The sequence below is a fragment of the Lepisma saccharinum genome, chromosome 7 (assembly GCF_977018435.1).
Source record: "Lepisma saccharinum chromosome 7, izLepSacc3.1, whole genome shotgun sequence".
In the NCBI taxonomy this organism is placed as follows: Eukaryota; Metazoa; Arthropoda; class Insecta; order Zygentoma; family Lepismatidae; genus Lepisma; species Lepisma saccharinum.
Genome location: NC_139235.1, coordinates 63,735,941 through 63,757,928, shown reverse-complemented (window position 1 = coordinate 63,757,928; position 21,988 = coordinate 63,735,941). Strand labels below are relative to the sequence as shown.

At 41.1% G+C, this 21,988-nt stretch overlaps 1 protein-coding gene across 3 annotated transcripts in view; it reads left to right on the top strand.

The window, feature by feature from the left end:
- Positions 1 to 21,988, top strand: part of wge (BAH domain and coiled-coil containing protein winged eye) — a 184,012-nt gene that overhangs the window by 119,120 nt on the left and 42,904 nt on the right. For all 3 annotated transcript variants that reach the window (XM_083125352.1, XM_083125353.1, XM_083125351.1), the window contains exon 6: positions 12,665 to 12,862. In XM_083125352.1, the coding sequence (XP_082981478.1) occupies positions 12,665 to 12,862 (198 nt within the window). The remainder of the gene's footprint in view (positions 1 to 12,664; positions 12,863 to 21,988) is intronic.

Genomic DNA, 21,988 nt, shown 5'->3' with positions numbered 1-21,988 from the left:
CGGTTTGCCACCAATGCCCTAGCTTGTCCCCCCACAAGCCGCAACATTATAATTGTGGTGGCGAGCAACCACACCTTTCTTGTGAAATACTCTCGCGACATTCGAGAACGAGAAACTTTTCCTTCGTGGCGCAGGGGGTTGTGTTGTGCAAGGATGGCTTAGTTCGATCGTCTCCCGCTGCGAGGTGCCCACATTAAAAGTTCATTAGGGTTGGCGTTGATGGAGATGACGTGCAGTGCGCATGTGGTGGTGTTTTTTTTTTCATTTCTCCCTCAGCTGTGAAACAGCGTTGCCAGCTCTGGTCCTAATCGTAAGAAAAGACCATTTCTCGCCGCGGGACATAGAAGGAGCCGTCAAGGTTCATAGCCTGAGGCAATTATTTTCTGTTTTTCTGCCTTGGCCGAGGCGTGACGAAAAAATCCACCATTAGGCGCGGAAAACTTTGTGATAGTTTTCGGCAGACCTCCACGTGCAAGACGTTCTCGGCAGTGTTCGTTTTCTGTCAGGGAAACTCTGATGAACAGTGTTGCCACCTGCTGGTGTATATTTTACCGCGAAATAATAACGTGATGCAAAATGATCAACATTGCAATTTGACAGTTTGTAAGCTCAGGTTTCAATTTTCAATTAAACAAATGGTTCACCAGGGCCATAGTCTCTGTTTTTCAAAGTCCTGAAGAATCTAACTGATCAAATCTAGCAACATTATTCCTTGTGGACTTTTTATTTTATGCCGTGCCAGTAACTACCTCAGTGATTATATAGTTTCGAGATTTTGTCTGGCCGTAGGTACAGACGACAGAGCCTCATTGTCTTGCAACACTACATTTATAGGGGTGTACTACGTGGAAGTGAGGTTGACTTCTCAAAAGGTCACCCAAAGTCAGGTCATAATAAATATAATAATAATAATGATAATAATAAAACCCTTTGGCGAGCATTAGTCTGCAGAGCATCCAGAATTGATTGATTGATTGATTTGGTGTTTTAAGTCCACTTTATGCACAGTAAGGCTAATCAGGACTGGACCTACAGTTTAAATTGGGATCCAAACCACTATGTGTCTCCACCGGGTATCGAACCCGGGACCCTGCAGAGCATCTAGAATTGTCGTTTGGACTGAATGTTCGATTGCGTCGAGTTTTGCACGGCGCTGTTTCCCAAGAAACCTGTCCAGCGTATCGATTTGAGAAATTTAGATATAATATTTTATAATTAGTAATTTTTTGATTTGCCCACCTACGTGGCGGAGTGGTTAGCAGAGCGCTAAGACGCCAGGGATCCGAGTTCGAATCTCAGCCTGGACATGGGTGGTCTTTGTGTGTGTCCCTTCGTCATATCACTCATCCAAATCGTCGCGATTAGCCGAAGGGCCAGAAATGCGACGCTAAATAACAAAAACCAAAATATTTTTAGTTACCAGAACAAAAATTACGAACAACAAACTTTCTCCCTTTGAGTATCCATTCAGGTAGGCAACCCAGTCAACAGCGTTGATTATCCAGGTTGCATAACAGCAAGGATAGAACTTTCGACAGGACGCAAACTGTAGCGAGCAGTGCCTTTGTTGTAAATGTCTTCGTACGCTTGTTTCAGTACTAAGGCATTTTGTTACAGCATATTTGCAAAAGATACAATTCAACTTACATGATTGGATTACGATAAAGCTATAATTTCTTACGCGATTGCATTACAATGAAGCTATAATTTCTTGCCCATCAATACCATATTTCAGAAACTACTTTGGTACGGGTACTTCATACGTAACGTACTGATGGAGAGTGGTTGTTACCTTTCAGCTGGATAAGACCGAAATCTCGTATATAATTCTGTCCGACCTCAGTGGAGGAAAGGTTAGCAAAGCGCGCTATGCCAAGGATCCCGGGTTCAAATCCTGGCATGGGTATGGTTGTTCTTTGTGACTGTTCTTTCATCAATGTCCTTAAAATGAAAAACATTTTGCAATATATACGTATTGTTATTTTGTTCGCATAATCCGTAAAGAATTAAGGAAATGCTATTATACAAACTATAAATGTTGATGTTACTGTAGTGGGTGTAATGAAATCTAGATTCATGTTAAGTGACATTTGATAATTTCTTTACTTAATATTGCAACCGACCTTCCACATTTGGGACAGTTGCAATTTCATCATATCATCTCCATGTAGGGAGCCAAGTAAAATAAACCAAGCTAATTAAATTAATGAACCGTATGTAACTCTGCTGCATTTAGCACACTTGGGTTGGAAACCCTGTTCCTTGTTTTCGGGGCTGCAGGTGCGGAGGCATGCTTGCGTACAGCTGTTGAGACAGCATCGTCGTCATTAGCGCCGCGTGATGTACCGATTGGGAATCTTGACTCCATCCACGGCGGATCAGCGACAAACCGCTGCGTAACGCTTGCTCGCGGGGTTGGGAAAGAACACGAAGAAGATAAAAGGAAGTCAGCCGAGGAAGATTTTTTTTCCCATCCCTGACGCTAGTTTTTACCACACAATCTTGCTTCGTTTCGCTTCTGCTGATATCGTCATTTTGGAGAATTTGTCGGTGTTTAATTCTCCCAGGTTGCTTCTCTGTGCAAGTTGAGATTAGATTAGATTAGATTTATTCTTTCATGTGCGAGCCATAAGCTGTACGCACTACATAACATTTGGATTTTTTCTACTATTGTATAGGCTATATATATATATATATGTACACACACACACACACTTTGCATTTGGTTTATCTTATATGCTGTCTCTTAGTGCAAGATAGCTCAATGCGCAATTGCTGAAGAAGGAGTAATCCAAAGATCCAGATAAAATATAATAGGAATAGTGTATAGATGCTGAATTATTAAAAGAAAGTAACTATGTGTTTTCCTAAAACGTTTTCTTTGTTTAGCAGATTATCACATTTGCGTGGTAAAAGTTTATATCAGACCAAGCGCATGAACTATATTTTTTTTACCATTTGCACTCCATGTAGTGAACATTTTGGTTTGTCTACAGTTGTGTAAACCATTGGTAATAGCTAATACATTTTTACATTATCGTTTGTGATTATTTGTCCATACCATATATCAGTCCGCCCACGGCTGTGGCAATTTGTTTTCACCGCAGTACGAAGCCAGGGGACCCGGGTTTGAATCCCGGTCTGGGCATGGGTGTTCTTTGTGTGTCCATCATATCATCACTCATTCCCACCTTCGCGATTAGCCAAAAGTGCCAGAAAAGGCTGTGGACGTATAGAGATGTCATTGATATATAGTCACATTTTTTTTCTTCCATTGAACATTTTCCATATTGGGAAATAATTTTTCTTTGTGCTATGTATTTGTGATCTGTTAGATTTTTCAAAGAATAATATTATTTAGGATGTGGTTCTAAAGTCCTTCCTTTACTGGGGGGGGGGGACTTAGCCAGCGGATCGCCTGTATCCAATGGCGTACCCAAGCAGGCGTTGTAACCTTTCGCCAAACGAAAGAGGGGAGGGCAGATGTATGCAATGTTTATAAAGTATAGAAATTACTGCTAACAGATAGAAACAACCTCTCAACTTCATGGCTTAACAATTGCTTGTGTTCATTTAATTTTGACTGGAAGGGCAGGTGAGGGCCTCTCCGATAGCGTAGTGGTAGCGTCGTCGCATAAGTTTTCCCAGGTTCGATACCTGCCCTTCCAATTCAATTAATGTTCTTGTATTCGTTCCTAAACAGCCTTTTCAAGCGCTGAGGTTTGTTTACCCTTCACATGGCATCGTCACTTGTCTTCCAGCGCCTTGCAATGCCCCCCACCCCCATCCTTATCAGGGCAGTCGCCATCAAGACACCACCATCTGCTTCATACGCCTGTCATTAGTAGCATTCATAGCCGGGGCCAAGTTCCACGACTCTTGATAACCCCTATTGTTGACGCGACGCTTCTCAACCGGAGACTCGTGGTTTTATTGCTTTCGTACTGGGCTGATATCTTGAAGTCTGTCGAATGGAGTATCGCGATGGAAGTAGTCAAGATGAAATGGCGTAGCGTGGCAAGGGCGGGGAGAGATGTTTGTTAACTTGGCGATTGACTGGTGTCGTGGTATGTAGGCATACAGGGCGTCCGCAAATGAAGTATAACCCTTCAGGTTGCTTTCAAAATGAAACGACATATACCAGAAGTGAAAGTTTTGCGCGACACAGTATGTCCCCACATGCGCATCGTTCGTTGCTCGTAGCATAGATAGTCCAGTTGGATCCATGTACGCTGCAGAATGTCCGGTGTTACATCAGCGAACGGGCCATATTGGTGTGACGTCACGCTTGAAGACTGAGTCTAAACAGATCCGCACGTGTTTTTTTTCCTATTCAGATCCATTGAATTTACCATTGATAAGGGTAACGTTAAGAATCATGACAGCTGTTACAAAACAAAATTGTGATGTGTGTCGTATATCAAAGTAAAGATGAGATTTCGGAGAATACGTCGCCAATCCGAAAGAGCAACCAATAGGCTGCGTCACTCTCATTGGCCACGAGTCGAGCTCGGCTGTGTTCGTTTGTGGTTCGGAAGCAGAAAGGCCAGAATTCCTTTATACATGCATGGTTTCCATTTTCCAGGTATTCTTTACCTTATGCTCTGTAAGGTATGCGTAATATATCAACGTATTCTCCGAAATCTCATATTTACATTAATGTACGATAGGGTACGCATCGCAATTTAGTTACATAACTGCTGCCCCCTTCCGATGGAAAATTCAATTGATTTGAACATGAGAAAAACACCTTGCCGCTTTGTTTAGACTCAACACGTGTTTTGTCGTCTGCTGTGACGTCACCACTAATATGATCCTTATCCTTGGTAAAGCCCCAAAGAAAGAATCACAAGACACACACAGCTTTATCCTGCGGAGACGCCATTTTTGTTTATTGAGCCCCGAACGTTGCCAAACTTTCACTGTTGCCAGTTAGAGTGCGCGTCAAATCTCCTGCATATGGCCTTCAACGGTTGAACAGCACCAGCGAATCACAGACGTGCGGCGTTGCCGTGCTCTCCTTGACAAGGCGTTTCGCTCAACCACGCTGTCTCTTTTCCGTGTGAGATTTCGACATGGCACCGCTGCAATGCGCTGCTATTGGCTATCGCCATATGCAGGAGATTTGACGCGCACTCTAGTTTTCCAGTAACGGAGAAAACATATATGCAATTTAGTTTTCATTCTACAGGGAATGGAAGTTGTATACATCATTTATAGGCACCCGGTATATAGCAACAGACTTGCAATGCACGTCGTAGTAAAGCACCAATGCGTTGATTGCTTTGGTTTATTTTACTTTCGATTTTCTGACGCTTTTTGGTTAATCGCGAAGATTGAGATGAGTGACGATATGATGAAATTTATGAAGGGACACTCACAATGAACACCCATGTCCAGGTCAGAAATTGAACCCGGGATCCTAGGCGTCGTAGCGCGTCGTACTAGGCACTCCGCCGGCTTCTGTGAAAAGTTGATCGAGGAAGTGACAGTTTAAGGTCGCCAATCTCCTGTGCCATTGAACTACTGTGTGTGTTATTGTCAAGAATAACGTCTCACGCAGTTATCTCTTTATGTACAGTTTATTTACACTTCTACCCTTCGCCGTATATTCATTACAAATCCAATCGCCAATGCTCTAAGTTGCCTCTTGCCCCATCACAGAGAGAAATGCACTTCTCAGGGCTTTAATCTACGAGCGCAGTATTTAGCATAGCGCTAACCCGCCCCCGCTATCACGCAGAGGTCCCTAAACATACGGCGGTCACTCTGTGTCTCTCTCTATGCATCCATAAAAACTTCCTCAATCCAATGGGCCTTGTATAGGAGTATGTGAGAGCCTGCAACTTCCTGGGTCTCTGAGAGCCTGGGAAATACAGTTCAGTCCCGTTTATGTAAATTAATAGGCAGACTGTTAAATTTTAATGGTAGAATATTGCAAATTTTACAGGCGCTGTACCACGGCGATTACACTTTCATCGACGTTAAATGATCTGATTGGGTCGCAATTTATTTTCTAAAATCCTTCTGTTATCAGTAACACCGTATTGTTTCTCCACAAGAAAGTATTTTCCGTTGGTTGCGTGTGAAACTAAACCACGGCCATGAAAACAGGCGGCTGGGCAGAATTGCGCTGGTGCCACATGTGGGAAAAGCAAAGCGAGAGTGGGACAAAAGTCGCTGGTTCCCGCGCACTGTCTGGCAACGTCATCCGGGCTGCGTTGCCTAGTTCGAGCGTCAGACCGACCTCTCTCCGGACCACTTCTGTGCCATCCCTGACTTTTCGAGCAAATACTGACAGTTTATATCACATGGATTACAAAGACCAAGTCTACAACGAGATCTTTCATTCTCTTAAACCTCCGAACACACGGAGTTGTGCTCCGACGTGGCAACAGCGCGAACTTCTGCCACCCGCCAATTTCATGGCCGCGCGTTTAGTTGTTTTAAAGATTTCATAATCAAAAGGAAATGAGTAATCCGATTTGTTAAAAAATCTTGGAAGCTCGAGTGAGCGTAACACGTGAAAATATTGATTTCGTTACCTTTGCCTGTTTTTGTTAACAGTGGAGGTACAGAAGTTCGTCATGCAACTCTGTTAATTGGTAAGTTAATTGTTAGCGAGTCCTGCAGCAGTATCGAAGAATAGGCTGGATCTCGCACCAGGCATGTTGACATCTCTTCGAGTGACGTCATATGCGTCGTGGCCGTTTCTCGCGCCTTGCATCATGCCATGGGGGGATGAGTCACTATGCTTTGCTTCTGGCAAAGGATATGTCGACGCATTACGATATCAGGGAAGCCCCTTTTCATAGAACTAGAAAGAAGGGTCACCCAGGTCGGTTGTCGATGTCACTGGAACTTTGTGTGGAATACGATGTACTAAACACTATAGCCTTATGCAAATTGGACTGACTGTCACTATTGGTTCAATAGCTTATACCCCCCACTTACTTGTTGACATCCTCTGCGGAGTGGTTAGCGTACCTTGATACGAAGCCAAGGGTATGGATATTTCATCGTGCCTGTACCTTCGTTTGTGTCAACACTGCACCATTCATCCCCAACGCTACGATTTACCAAGAGAGGTAGAAAACCAGCGTCAAATAACATGCTGCTTCTTAGATTACTGGTGCCTTGCAAGAATTTCCTTCTTTGAAAGTTGATAGTAAGAAGTTGAGTTGTTTCAAGTACTTTGTGCACAGATTGGCTAATTTTTTAAAGTAGGGTCCGAACTAAACTACGATGTACCTCCACCGAGTATCGAACCCGGGACTCCTTGATTAAATCAGGGAAGCACATAGTAAGCATCTCAAGTGTCTCCTGTACCCGGGCTACGCTAAGAACGGGCCCCAGTTCACAGCACAGAACGGTTATTTTGACAGAATCCTGTTGGCTGCCTCGGGAGGGAGGGATTCTAAGGTTGCCCTTGTAGCACAAACAGGGGCAGCGGTAGGCCTAATCTGGCCGCAAGTTACTTCGTAGGTAAAGGCGGCGACAGCAGGTCACTTTCATAAAGGCGTTCTCCGCGCCGGCAGTTAGCGTGGCGGTACTCTAACTGGGTGCGTAATCTTGTTGAGAATTTTTTTTCCAATTGCCCTTCGAACGCAGTCTAGTGCCAGCTTGAAGACAATGTACATGTGGGCAAACCGAAAATTGCAGTTGTATTTCCGACCGCGGATTTCGAACGCTTGGTGACAATAAGAACACGAAGAACTATTGGCTCCAGAGGTAAAGAGCAAGATTCAAACTAGTCGCCAACTACTTCCTTTCTGTATTCGTAATTGGTTAAACTCCGGAGCTGCAGTTCTGCTCACAAACCTGGTGTTCTTTCTTCGCTCAGAACGCTGCGTCGGTGATGGCTGTTATCTAATTGGAAAGAAACCCTGCAACTGTAGCCGTGACATCTTAATCTCGTGAATGTCTGTGGCTTCCTTTTTCTATTACAGTTTGCTTTGGGCTTCGTTCTCTCTCCCTCTCCCTCCCCCCCCTCTCTCGAGTTCGGTAAGGCTTAGCTGGACCTTTGGCCGACGCAAGGACAGCTGTTTTCAAAATTTTCACTCCTGTTGAAAAATTTCTAGAATATTCCAAAATCTGAAAAATTACATCAGCTTTGAATTTCTTCTGGAGCATTCATATGGATTTTTGTGTGGTTTGTTTTCACTCTTGTCTCGATATTATCAATAGTTGAATCACTTTTATAAAATATCTTTATGATGCACGCAACCTTAATGTCTAATCATTATAAATCTTCATGCGTGACAAAATTTTCAAATTAAAATAAGAAGCGAATGCGTCCCGAATTTGGAAATGAACAGTCTGACTAAAATTTGACGGCAGGGAAATGTTACGGCAACTTCTAAAAATGCGCTATCTCAGTTGTAAGGTGACCTCATTTTTGCATTACTGAATCCTACTTATCGTACGTGTAGTATTACTAAAGGCGTTCGGTAGGATTGTGCATAAATTGTTTCCCGCTTGGATAAATCGGGCTGAGTGAAGCAGATTGGTTGATTGATTTGGCACTTGCGACGATGAGGATGAGTGATGATGATGATGAAAGGACACTGCTAGCTCTCTTGGGTGCAGTTCTTTATATTTATGCCACAGCTAGTATCTCCAGGGTAGGGTTCTTGTTAGAAATGAAATCAGACAGTAAGCCTATCTATGGAGACAATTAATCGATTACATTATAGGCTTTCTTTGTACATGAAGATGATAGTTGAGAACACAGGAGAATATATTCATATAGAAGTAATCAGACTTTTACAGAAATTTCAGTTGCTATAGTTATTATTTGCTTGTCGTCACTTTCACATTCACGTTCACATTCACTTGTGCGGGCTTCCTACGGGATCTGGGTCTTGACTTGGACTTCGTTCTGGACTCGACCTGGGACTTTTCTGGACTTGGACTTCCTCTTATATCAGAGATCTTTTGCTTTATTAATTGCCCTTTTCGAGTCGACTACATCCCAGAAAGTCTTGCCTTTTCTTTTCCCAATACTAATATCAAGACCAATCTAGTAACCCACCTTGGGGCGTCGATTTGAACGCGCCACCAACTATACTGTTCTCGACCACAAGTGTAAACTTGGTGCTGCGGTTGACAAAGCGCTCCAAGTCGGTGCAGCGATCGTGACGCGCAGCCAGAAAGTGTTGTGGGTCGCGATCGGAACGCGCCGCCACTGATGTAATCAAAAATTCCGCAAAGGGGATCGTAGTAAGCCTACAGATCAGAGATCTGTTAGGAGACGCACATTTATATTGATATTTTCACTTCTTTGAATTTCTTATCTATTTACATATGAGTACATTGTTAATTTCACAAGTATCTTTATTAATTACTCATCTTTATATCTCTTTTCTTTTTTCTTACATTGTATTTTATTATTGTTTATCTTTCTAATTAACTTTTACGTCCATTTACACTATCATTTATTTATAATACAGCGATCTTCTTGTTTACACGCCTAGTGCTGCCATTTCTGTTTCACTTTAGCAACTATTTACAAGTATTAGGTACTTATTGGGTACGTAAGAACACCCACAAAAAAACAACGTCAACCTCCGTGGCGGAGTTGTTAGTACAGCGCACTACGACATCATGGATCCCGGGTTCGAATCCCGGCCTGGGCAAGGGTGCTCTTCTTGCATGTTCCTTCATCATATCATCACGTAACCTGATCTTGAACGCCCGTGTACCAAGGTAGGGATCCTAACCCGGGACCCCTGCCGTAGCCCGCTGTGCTAACTACTCCATCAGGAAGTCCAGCTTGGCTGGTCCTAGAATAGAAAAGTACCAAAACAAACTTGAAAACATTTTCGCCTTTTTATTCTGTGCTAGTTCAAAACTTCCAGCGTGGAGTTTCGGAATATACTCGGGAGTCAACTTGGCTCGAACGCGCTGATCGATGCTGCCCCCCCCCCCCCCTCCCCATCCCTTCCTTCCCAGTCCAAGCGGATCCTTCTGTTTAGAAATGCTGACGGTGTTCCTGGCTCGGCGCGCCACCTGTTGCATGTCCCGCAGTGAAACGTGTCCCCTTATCGTCCTGTTTCGGGAAAAGATAATCTTATTACCCCTATAACCGCAAAGTTTTGTTTACAAGCGAGTCTGTTGGTGCTGAGTCTGCTCTACACAAGTATATGCTCGGGGCAGCAATGGTGCTCTACGTGCATACGTCGTACACCTCACGGCAAAAGTAATTGCAGGCCAATTCTGCATCACTATATTTCATTCGTTCTGTTTTCCACAGTGATGAATTGAAGTAAAAACGTGTATAATGAGAGGATATCGCCTCGACCGAAGCGACAGGCGACAAACGACGCGTGTCGCTTGAAAGAGATCACTCAGTAATCAGTGCAACCTTTCGAACCGAAGAGACACGACAAAGCTGCACGTGGCGCTTACATGTCGCTCAGACTGAGACGTTTTCTCAACACCGTGCATCGTGTCGCTTCGGTCTGCGGTTCACGCATCCGCAGTGAATGTTTTTTCACACCGAATGGACTCGTGTCGCTTGAGGATTTCACCAACCGAACGAAGGCTTGTGCTGCGTGTCATGTCGCTATGGTGTTAACTGACTCGTTTTAGCTTAACCAATAATTTAATTTCAAACAACTTCACAACAAGAACACAATGGAAATAGAAATTGTTAGGCATGTTTACAAGTGTCAGTAAATTTCTCTCGCAGCATACCGGCTTTTGGAACAATGGTTCCGGTTCACGGTTTAGTTTCTACAGTGACGGAAAATTTATAATAGGAACACTATAATACACTATATTCATATACTCTAAAAATAATGCAACTGAATTGTCACTAAAAGTGGTGGCAACGGGGCACTTCATTTGGTGTACCATGTACGGAGGTCTTGAACACTCGATAAAGTGTTACACCGCTTTTGAGTTAGTTTCAGTTGCATATTTTTTTTATATTGTCCTGATCGAGTACTGGACTTACATTCTCCCCAGTGTTGGGCGATATATCGTCCAGATGATATTTCGCGATATTGGAAAAAAATCTTGCAGGCGATATCAACTAGACGATATATCGTCACGATATTTAGCGATATACGTATATCGTTTCGGCGATATATCGTCACAATATTTAGCGATATATATCGTGTCAGCGATATATCGTCACAATATTTAGCGATATATATCGTGTCGGCGTTATATCGTCACGATATTTTGGAGATATATATATCCTTTGGAGACCATATATCGCCGATATCACGATACGGGAAAAATACCGTATCGTATCGTCTGTGACGATATTTTCTTGACGATATATCGCGGTATAAAATTTCCGATATCGTCCATCCCTCTAACCACCGACTGATCCAGGTTCGAGTCCTATTCTGGACATGGGTGTTCCTTTTTTGAGTGTCTCGTAACTAATCAACCCCCTTCTCTCTCTCTCTCTCTCTCTCTCTCTCTCTCTCTCTCTCTCTCCATATATATATATATATATATATATATATATATATATATACATACACACACACACACACACACTATATATATATTCAGGTTATTGTAAGATGTCATTTTTTTCTTTAGTTAAAAGTGTTGTACTCTTGTAGAAAGTTTGCCGCCGTTTTGCCGTGGAGACTAGTGTTGCCTACGAGACGAGACCAGACTTTTTTCTGTCTCGCCTGGAAACTATTGGTTTGGCACATCTCGCGTCTTGTCTCGATAAAGGATACAAGCCGTGAAATGTCTCATCATGTGAACAACTCTAGTGAAGACAGGTCTCCCTCAACTCACAACGCGATTCCAACATTGCGTTCTGACGTAACCACGGAATAATTTCATTGTTAGGCTAGATGCCTAAGTTGTAATGCTTAGTTCTCTTAGCACAAATGGGCCTCCCCCGATGGCGCAGTGGTAGCGTCGTCGCCTTGTAATCAAGGGGTCCCAGGTTCGATACCCGGTGGAGGCACATCGTGGTTCAGATTCCACTTTAAACTGTAGGTTCAGTCCCCAACCTAACAACGAAGGCATTCCGCGTCTGACGTCAGAACGCAAGGTTGCTCAAGTGTTGTGCGATAAGGGAGATCCGAGTTGAGACGTGCAGGCGGGACTATATTAGTGGTGACGTCACAGCAGACGACTAAGCACAATTTGAGTCCAAACAAGGTTGTCACGTGATTTTGTCGTATACTTTAGCATTGGAATTTGCATCGTAACAGCCGAAGCTCAACCGAGTCAGACCGAACTCATCTTCAGTGATTCTGGCGATATGAATTCTGGGAGTTCAGCACGCTCACGTGACTACAGCGCCGCCGCCTATTGGCTGCCGTTTCGGATCGAATGCCTGTAGGAGCATTCACTTTACTCGATTTCCTCATTCATTTATTCTTTTCATTCTCCTCTGTAAAGTATTTCTAATCTATGGACCTCTCGTCTTTACGTTGATGTACGATACGCTTCACAATTTTGTTTTTTTCATATCTGCTGTCACAATTCTTAAAACTACCCCTTCCGTTGGAAAATTCAATGTTTTTGAATAGGCTAAAACTAAGTGACTGCTTTGTTTGAACTCAATCTTCCAGCGTGACGTCACACTAATATGGTCCATTATGTGACTCGGCTGGTTGGCGCGAGTTCGACTCCCGCTCACGTGACACGCAACACTCACGGTTGTTCTCTTTTATTCCAGCGAGCAACATCCCTGTGGGGATCGCCGTGGCGAGGCAGAGGCAGGCCTTCGACAACCAGAGCACGCAGCCCGGCGGCCAGGGCGACAAGAGGGACGACTTCTTCCGCGACCAGAAGACGCTCCTCGGGAGGCAGAAGCCGGCCAGCGACGGCGCCGTCTGCAACCCTCCCGAACTCAACGGTTGCCTTGCTACTATAAGTAAGTACTCCTGCTCTATTTAGTTACTTCGCAATAGATAGATCTCGAGGACGCAGTGATGTCCCTGCCCCAGAGGGAAATTTCCCTGTCGTATTAAAAAAAAACTTTTCGAACTTAAAAATTCCCTCTCCTAAAAAAAAATATATATGTTGAGGATTTTTCGCGAGATTTCGATCTAGGAGAGTATACGAACGATTTTAGGTGATGTGAAGCAAATTAGGCGATTTGTGAATTAGTTTAATAGGGGAATGTCACAGTGAATTTGATTTGTATGTTAATTGGAGGCGAATAAATCTTGGACTATGTACTTAATTTATTTCCTTTTTATTGGCAATTAAAGTTACAAAATTTGCCTTACCTTCAATCCTTACTATTTATCTTACAACTTGAAAGTTCGTACATTTTTCATTTTAATTAATCAGTCAAGTTCAGATTGAAACAAATGACGTCTAATTTCTCTATTTTTTTATTGCAAATTTTTTGATGACTCCCTTTTTTCCTTTCCTGTAATATTCGACTCCAAAATTCTCCGTTCCCCTGCTGGGCATATCACTGCAAGCGAGTGTACTATGCTTCTTTTGGACGCAACGTTTCAACATTTCTCACGATTGTAACTGTCATCACACCAAAATATTCCTCATATTTAATATTATTATTGAATATCAGCAGTTATTTGGTATGGTAATCGTTAATATACAGTATGAAATGTTACCACAAAAAGAAATATAATACTTGTGTTTTTTATTAAAAGGTAGATAAGGTTGCATGACGATGGACGTTCCGAGTATAGGTTTATTAGTATCTGTAATAGATATTAGTTACTTTAGACATCTATTGGGTCTTGCTGGTAGAAATAAGTATATGCTCACGTGCACGTACTACAACGGTGCTGAAGAAGAAGTCTGTGTATTTTTATTTTATTTCTTGAGGACATTCCAGATGCCGCGCAAGTTGCTATTTCCCTCTGAAATCTTCAACAGTGAAAAAGAACAAAAATAGCACAAAAATAAAGATTAATAAAAATATGTCGGAGATGTCACGATTTGATATTATTTTGCAGGATTTGTTCTGAGGGAAAACCTGAAGTATATACTCTTGAGTAAAATATATCAACACTTGACGAGAAGTCTGTAGAAGAGAGATCTGTTTTGAATTTCTAGTCTACGTTTTTCTGTATAAAACATGTTTGTGCTACGTGGAACTCGAAAGTAGAATTTCTGAAGGAGTGTGTTGCAGCGAGTTTTGCCAATGACAGTTTTTCCGGCACGATGCTTGTTAGCGTTGAAGACATTCTTTATGTTTAAAGAAATAAGTAGGAAAAGATAAGATTATCGTACATAGAACACTGGTTATAGAAATTTAGTGTAAAAGGATTGAAGAGTTATTAAGAAGATGGGAAAGGACGATATTAAGGTTGACTGGACCTTTGGCAGCCGTAAGGGCGAATGTTTTCAAATTTTCCTCTCCATTCGAAAAACCGCTGTGATATTCCAAAATATGAAAAATTACATACGCTTATAGAATTCCTTCTAGAGCATGACGTGAATTATTTCCGTGTAGTTTGATTTCACTGTTATCTAGATATTCTCAAAAGTTTATAAGACTTATGCAATTGCGAAACTATTGATAATATCTCGATAACAGTGAAAGAAAACTACACGGAAATTCACGTCAACGCTCTAGAAGGAATTCTGAGCTGATGTAATTTTTCATATTTTGGAATATCACAGCGGTTTTTCGAATGGAGAGGAAAATTTGAAAACATTCGCCCTTACGGCTCCAGTCGAGCCTTAAGAAAAATCTTTGAAGCAGTTGGAGAAAATGGAGTGTGGAGAAAAAGAACAAATACAGAACTGTTGGAGCTGTGTAAGGATAAGAAGATATTGTGACAGGGCGAAGAAAATGGTTACGACATGGAGTTTGTTTGTAAGTCCTCTTCATGCACAGATAGGCTGCACCTACAGTTTAAAATGGGATCCGAACCACTATGTGACTCCACAGGTTATTTACCGGGTACCCTTTGATTACAAGGCGACGACGTCATCACTACGCCATCGGGAACGCCACGGACGGTTATGGCATGTATGGAGAATAGAGGAGGAAAAGGTACCTAGCGAAGGCACTAACAGGATGATATGATCCGAAGGGGAGGGGGGGGGGGCAGGAGAATAAGGGAAGATGAAGGAAGACATGGGTCGACGATGTTGAAGATTTATGGAAACTGTGAATAAGAAGTAGGTTATGAAGGAGGCCAAAGTCCTTCAAATTCTGGTTATGTATAGGCAGATTCTTGTTTGTTCGTTTACATTTTTGCATTGTTATTTTGAGACGCGAGAGGAGAATAGATCGATATTGTCCCTTCGAGACCGACTTTCGCAACTCGAGAGGGACCGAGAACAAAACGAGCCTCCCCTTTGAACATTGTTGAAGTAGACTTGCAACCAGTGACGTGCCCAAGGGGGGAAGGTCAACGCCCCCTTTGGCTCAATATTTCTAAAAAAAGAACGCCAAAGGCAGGAAAAGATGGCAAAATGAGGACTGACTACTAAAAAATATGCTTGCAACGTATTGCTGGACTTGTTTGACACTTGGATGATCTTCGAGAACATGCCAAGACCAAAGATGTCTTAACGTTGAGTGCATTACATCCATCACGGGTACCATTAAAAAGCTTGAGGAACGCCACCCTATTCTCCTAGTGACGAGAGTTTCGAGCTGTCAAGGAAACAGACGCATACGCACACTCGTATATCCATATTAGCCATGGAATAAACGCATGTATTGAAGACTAACCTTGTTAATATGTTTTACGTCAGCGTCAGTACAAAGATTGGAATCCCGATTCCTGTATAGGGCAAGGATGGTTAATGATGATTATCTTTCCCTTAACCTCAGGATGTTAAGTAGCATTAGTATTGGAATTTAAGAGCAGGAGGTACAGTTTTTGTCCAGTCAGAAGTGAGAACTCTAAACTGCTTCTCCCCTACCGACTTTCCCTCGCGGCGAGATGGGGAAAAAGATCTCTGTGCGTTGAATGGATGTAGGATGGGATATTATTTTACTTGTTCTCTTTGTTTTCTACCGTTTCAGGTAGAAAACTCCCATTTGATTAGCCGTAACTTGAAGGTGTTGCACTCTTCTCTCCATAATCAATGCATGGGAATCTGAAAATTCGTATTTATCATATTTTACAAACATCCTGTCCAGCTTAATAATCAACTTGAAAAACAGCTTCCACTTGCAACATGGAGAGAAATTCATACTTGTATATTCGGGCTTCTTTTTAGTAGCAATGTCCATTCCGACGGTATTGAAATAAATGCACTCCCCGTGCGAAACTGTCACTCTGCGCCTTGAGAAATTGTAGAGGTGTTTCGGGGAGAGGTGAGAAATTTATTTCTACAATAAAGATACTTTTAACACTATGACCTACCTAATAGAGATGGATTCAAATTATATCATGTAATGACAATAGCAACAAAGTGTGTTGATCATATTTAAAGTATAGTTATCAGAAGTCGAAAAACATTATAATTTTGACATTTCGGCCTGACTTAAAGTTCAAGCACAGAAAAATATATAGGATTTCACTCTTTTCACACAGATTTTACATGCCAATAGCATTTCGTTTTAAATTAAGTTCTAAGAGTAGAAAGGTTGGTAGCACAAATGTCCTCAGAAGGGAAGAAATTTTCTTGGGAACAAATTTAGAAACACCGAGGTTAGGAAAGATAATATCCATATAGTTGAGAAAATTCCCTTTCTCTTCAATTTGAACACTGGGTATCATCGTCCTTCATTAGGAACGATTAAAATGTCATCAATTCCACTGAAGCTCTCCCATCTCGAGTGACAAACTGAGTTGTTACTTGCGAGATTGCCATTTCGGCTTGGGTGAGTCCAGGGAGAAGGCGGGAACGGCCAACCAAGACCCTTGAGGAGGAGACCTTTCCTTCCCCGCAAGGTCTTGGGTGAATGTAGTGGATCGATAGAAAGAGGGAAGATGGCGAAGTCTTCCGTCCAGGGGTGCTGCTGGGGAACTCCAGGATGCCGCAGCCGCCAGGGTGTAGTGAAGAGCCCAGCGAAGTCTCCGGAATGGACGTTGCTTCTTGAGTTCATCTGCGTTCTACTTGGAATCCGTCGTTTAGACTCCTAATACATACGAAAATGCACTGTTGTTTCCTATACAGATACGTTTGTAAAAGTTTAGTGCGGTGCCACTTAAATTTCAAGGCCTCAGATCCGATTCGTGTCGTCAGTCATCAGAGGCAGAGACATAGAATGGACATATTGCAGGAAATACTATATTGACTTGACAAGTTACAGGTTTTACGTACATCCTCGGTTGAAATCTTTCAGGGAAACAAAATATATATAGGTACATCTTTATTATTATTATTATTATTATTATTATTATTATTATTATTATTATTATTATTTAATTCACTTATTTATTTCTTGAGCTCAACGTTTTGTCGACATGTCCTCGTTAACTTTATTGCAAAGGTTTGGTCCTATTACTAGCCGACTTCAGTCGGAAGCATTGAAACTCCAGAAAAATCTCGAGGCGTGCTGGACATAAACTCGTATCTCTATTTTACAAAGACAGGAACACCAGAAATCTCAAGATATGGACTATATACGTACATGATGGATGCTTTCTCAATGGTCACATGGAGAGCTCAGTCCAGAACCTGCATCTATTCATTCACCAATTATGTTCGCAACGAGAAAAGAACTGAACAAGTACAGATCGGAAAATCAAATACGCCGAGACGACAACATACCCTGGGAGACATCTTCACTATATCATTCCAGACTACAACAACGCTTTCAAATCTGCCCAATGCAATCTCGGTGGCATAACGCAGATTAGAACAGGAACTAACGTATCATAGAACTCTAAGCTAGTCTACCAATTGTACATACAGCATTCTGAAGAGCTTGCGTCCTTGGGGACAAATACGCACAAAAGGAGGGAACACAAAAGTATCAAGTAGCATATGGAATGAATCCGCCGATTACAATAGAACAATATAGCAATGCTACACAAAGAATCAAATCGGAAACTAGGAAAATCAAGGAAGCAGCTTATATAACCATGACTGACATAGTGTCGAGTTGTTCAAACAAGAAATGAAAAATAATTAGAAAATGGCTGAAATAATACAGAATGTCTGAGAGCACGGTAAAGTAGTGGATCACTTACAGGTACAAGTGTAGGTTTTGCACCGTCGGCGAGAGGAGCAAAAAGTTCAACTTAAGATAAGAGAAGTAGGTAGTGTTAGAAGAGATAAATTGCAAATGTTATAGATAACAGGTAGTGTATGCCAAAAATAAATAAATAAAAACCATTGTCAGCAACTTTTAAACCAGAATTGAAGAAGCTGCTTATACGCTTCTGTTAGAAATGTCTTGGGCCCGCTTTAGACGAAAGCATTTATTTACCTTAGCGTTTTTCTGAACATTCGTGCCAAGACCAAAATGCTACCGTGTAAAGTGAAAAATCTTATGGTATTTCTCAAGGAGAACCCGTCCTATTTCCGTAGCATTTTTCATAGCATAACCAATCAGAAGCGACCTCTAGGTCACGTGTAATGGCGGCGGCGAGAGATGTCAACAATGTATCACTTCACATTTTTAAAAGCCGGTAACTATTCAACTGAGATGAATAAGGTTTCGTATAAAACATTATTAGATACAAAACAATGGCTCTGTTTAAATACAAACTTTACAACGTTTACTGTGCACGTATGGAATAATATTTTATAGTTGTTTCAAATGTAAACACCGTGCACTCATCATAGATGGAGTAACTCGACGTGCCCTTCATGCTGTATATGTTATACATTGTAATCGCAAAAGCTACCCGAAAAATTACATGAAATGCTTTGCGTGGAAAGTACCATCTGCTATAAGATTTTTGAAAGCATTTACATATCATTTATGCTAGCAAAAATGTTAAAGGAAATGCTTTCGTCGAAAGCCGGCTTTAGTGTGAGCTGACATGAACTCGAAATAAATAGAAAAGAGAGAATAGTTAGTGTAGGAAGTAAAAGCGATCCAAACTCGATTTATATAGTGGGGATGTAAGTTCGTGTTTAGGGAGGTGTACGGGCAAATTTAGTGCCAAGATGAAAGTAAATTGGTTCTTTGTCAAAAATTAATAAATAAATGGTTGTTGAAGACATTTCGTGGTAGGTAAATCACTGTTTGTCGTCACTCACCCTCTCATCAATGCACAGTCCAAACCCCTGGACTTGGAAACTTGAAATTTCAGGGGTGTCCTCTTCGCATGACGTAAGAACCCATTAGGAAGAGTTTCCCAAAAATCATTATGTATCGCACTCGGCCAAGATCGGAACTCGTGTTTCAAGATGGAGGACAAAAGAAAACTATTTTCCGTAAATGACATATGCTCCAAATTCTGCTGATATTTTCGTTACATTTTCGAGCTCGTGCAGGATGAGAATGTAACTCCCATTAATTCTGTTTCATCCAAGATGTGATGATAAAAATGTTGAAACATAGTAAAATGAATAAGATGGATGGAGAGGCTTATGGAAGACAAATTACTAGTTTTGTTGCGATAGCTGCCATAAAATAAACAAGAGTTTTATAGCCGTTCGAAACCTTAAAGTATAGGGGCTATCCAGCGGAAGGAAGTGTCTTCGCGCAGACGCCATACTTGTAGCACAACAACTTCCGGTTCGTAGGCTCTTAACATGCTGCTAAAGGGAGCTGAGATTGTGTCATGTATGAAAGGAACGAATGGGTGTGTACAAGGAAGATGTAAACTACGATCAGGGCTAAATAATCTTTCACGGATCTTTCTTCATCAATTTCCTCGAGATCTAGGTGCCAAAATTATTGCATTCAAGCTGTCAGGCGTGAAAATTGGAAGTCCATTAGCAAGGAGTAGACTCCCCAGTAATAACAACGGATGTGCAGGAAACAAAAAAGTCGGAACCTGAAAAAAAATCCCGGTCCGATCCAGATTTCGGAAAAAAATATAAGAGTTTAAAAGTAGTTTATTCCCTACATATTTTTTTTGTACTAAATGTCCGAAATTTATTGAAATTAGCAGTTTTTTATTCCAGAAATGCAAAATAAATCATCACCCGAGAGTAAAATTGTATGTATAATTAACATTTTTTTTAGTATCGGGTAATGTTGAATATTTTCCGCTCCTATAATCTCCCAATTTAGTCGGGAAATAACATTATTTTTCCCGTTTTGAACGTCAGGACTTTAAAAATACCCCGTCCTGTTCCCTTCTTAACCAAACATTTTGCGTCCCACACCCCTTGCACTTCATTAAAGGTAGAAGAGAAATCATTAAAATCTCGATTTAATCTCTAGTGATATGAGAAAAAATATTACTTTTCCTTTCAAAAAATGCTCGGTCATGGTCAGATAGGTTACACGTTACGTTCTTGAAGTACACACGAACTGTACTAAATTTTTGTGTAACCAGATTTTTTTTTGTGTGTGTGACCAGATGATTTTTTTTTTTTTTTTTTTTTGTAACCAGAAAATTAAGTGCCGGTACTATTATTAATTTTCGTCTTTTGCAATGGAAATATTTTCAACATTGATAGAGAAGAGGTCCTAGGTTTGAACACAATGGTCAGGCAATGGTGTGTCATTGTGTTTGTCCCATCAGTAATTTTTCCAGTTTATTATTCACCTTCATCGTTAACACAAATAGCAGAAAATTGACTTAAAATAACAATGAGCGTTTTGTATTTCTGCGTTCAAACGGGAACGAAACCTCATCCCTCTGTCTTGCCCTGACTGAAGAAAGAAGAAAAAAAGCTCCTTTTCCCGTTTTTTACATGTCCGTACATCTCACACTTTTTCACTTAAAACATAAATGTATGCATCCAAAGATTTACATGCTTTAAGCGCTCTCGTTCTGTAGGAAAAATTACTTTCTATTAAATATGTAGGCTACAAATATCGCCAATGCAACGACGATTATCAAATGGATCTCATCCTGGAATAATGCCGTATTACTTCCTATATGCTCATCCAATTGATATGCAAAGGCCTCTACTTTGCCCTGATATCTCTTATTCTCCTCGTCGTCAAGTGTTTTATATGATCCATTTCATCCGGTATACAAAACGAGAAATAATGCCACAAGTACGCGCTTGAATTACCCGGCCGACGTGAACCGGAAGTTGTTGTGCTACAGTTCCACAATCGATTGTGCCGTTCGATATGTTTTTGTTTACTCGTGGATAGCCCCTATAAGGTTCGTGAGGCCGCGGTTTTGTTTTTTAAGTCGATGCCCCGATCGCAACAATTTTTCTCGCAAATAGCTTTCTATTTTTAATATATATATATATATATAATATATATTTAATTAATAGAAAGTCTTGAAATTTAATGTTAATAAATAAGTTAGGGCATATACAAAGAGAGTATTAGTTCGATTAGCCTATAGAGTTGTTGACAAATATAAAATTTGGTTAAAATTAGTTTGCAACGACTGTATATATACCTATAATAGAATGTTTTAGTTCCCTCTGGCCAGTAGGCCCTATCATTAAATTAATTGACCTTGGTGTAAAACATGGTAAGTGACTTTTTGTTAATTTTTGAGTTACAAAGCAAAATGTGCCATCCTTCAATTTTCGAGTGAAATTGCCATGTGACTCAGTGAAGCTTTCTGAAATTGGTAAACACAACACGAAAACAATTTATCTACAGTATAGCTTCTAATAACCTTTCTTTCTTAATGAACTCAGAAATGACCTAAATGTCACTTTATACCATGTTTTTCACCCGAGCCTTTCAATTTGGTAAGTGCTGATTTTCTTTAGCATGTTTCATTTAGGAAACCTGAAAATTCCAATTAATCATAATTGATTGATTGATTGATTGATTTAGTTTATTTTACTTCGCGTTTTGTGCCTCTTGGCTAATTTGCGAAGATGAGGATGAGTGATGAAAGGATGAAATTGATGAATGGACATTCACAAACAACCAAGCCCGACCAGGATTCGAACCCGGGACCCTTGGCGTCGCAGCGCGATGTGCTAACCGCTCGGCCACAGGGTCGGGCAATTAATCATAATATTTCCAGTTCAATATATTTGTTAATGAAAATTGCTGTGC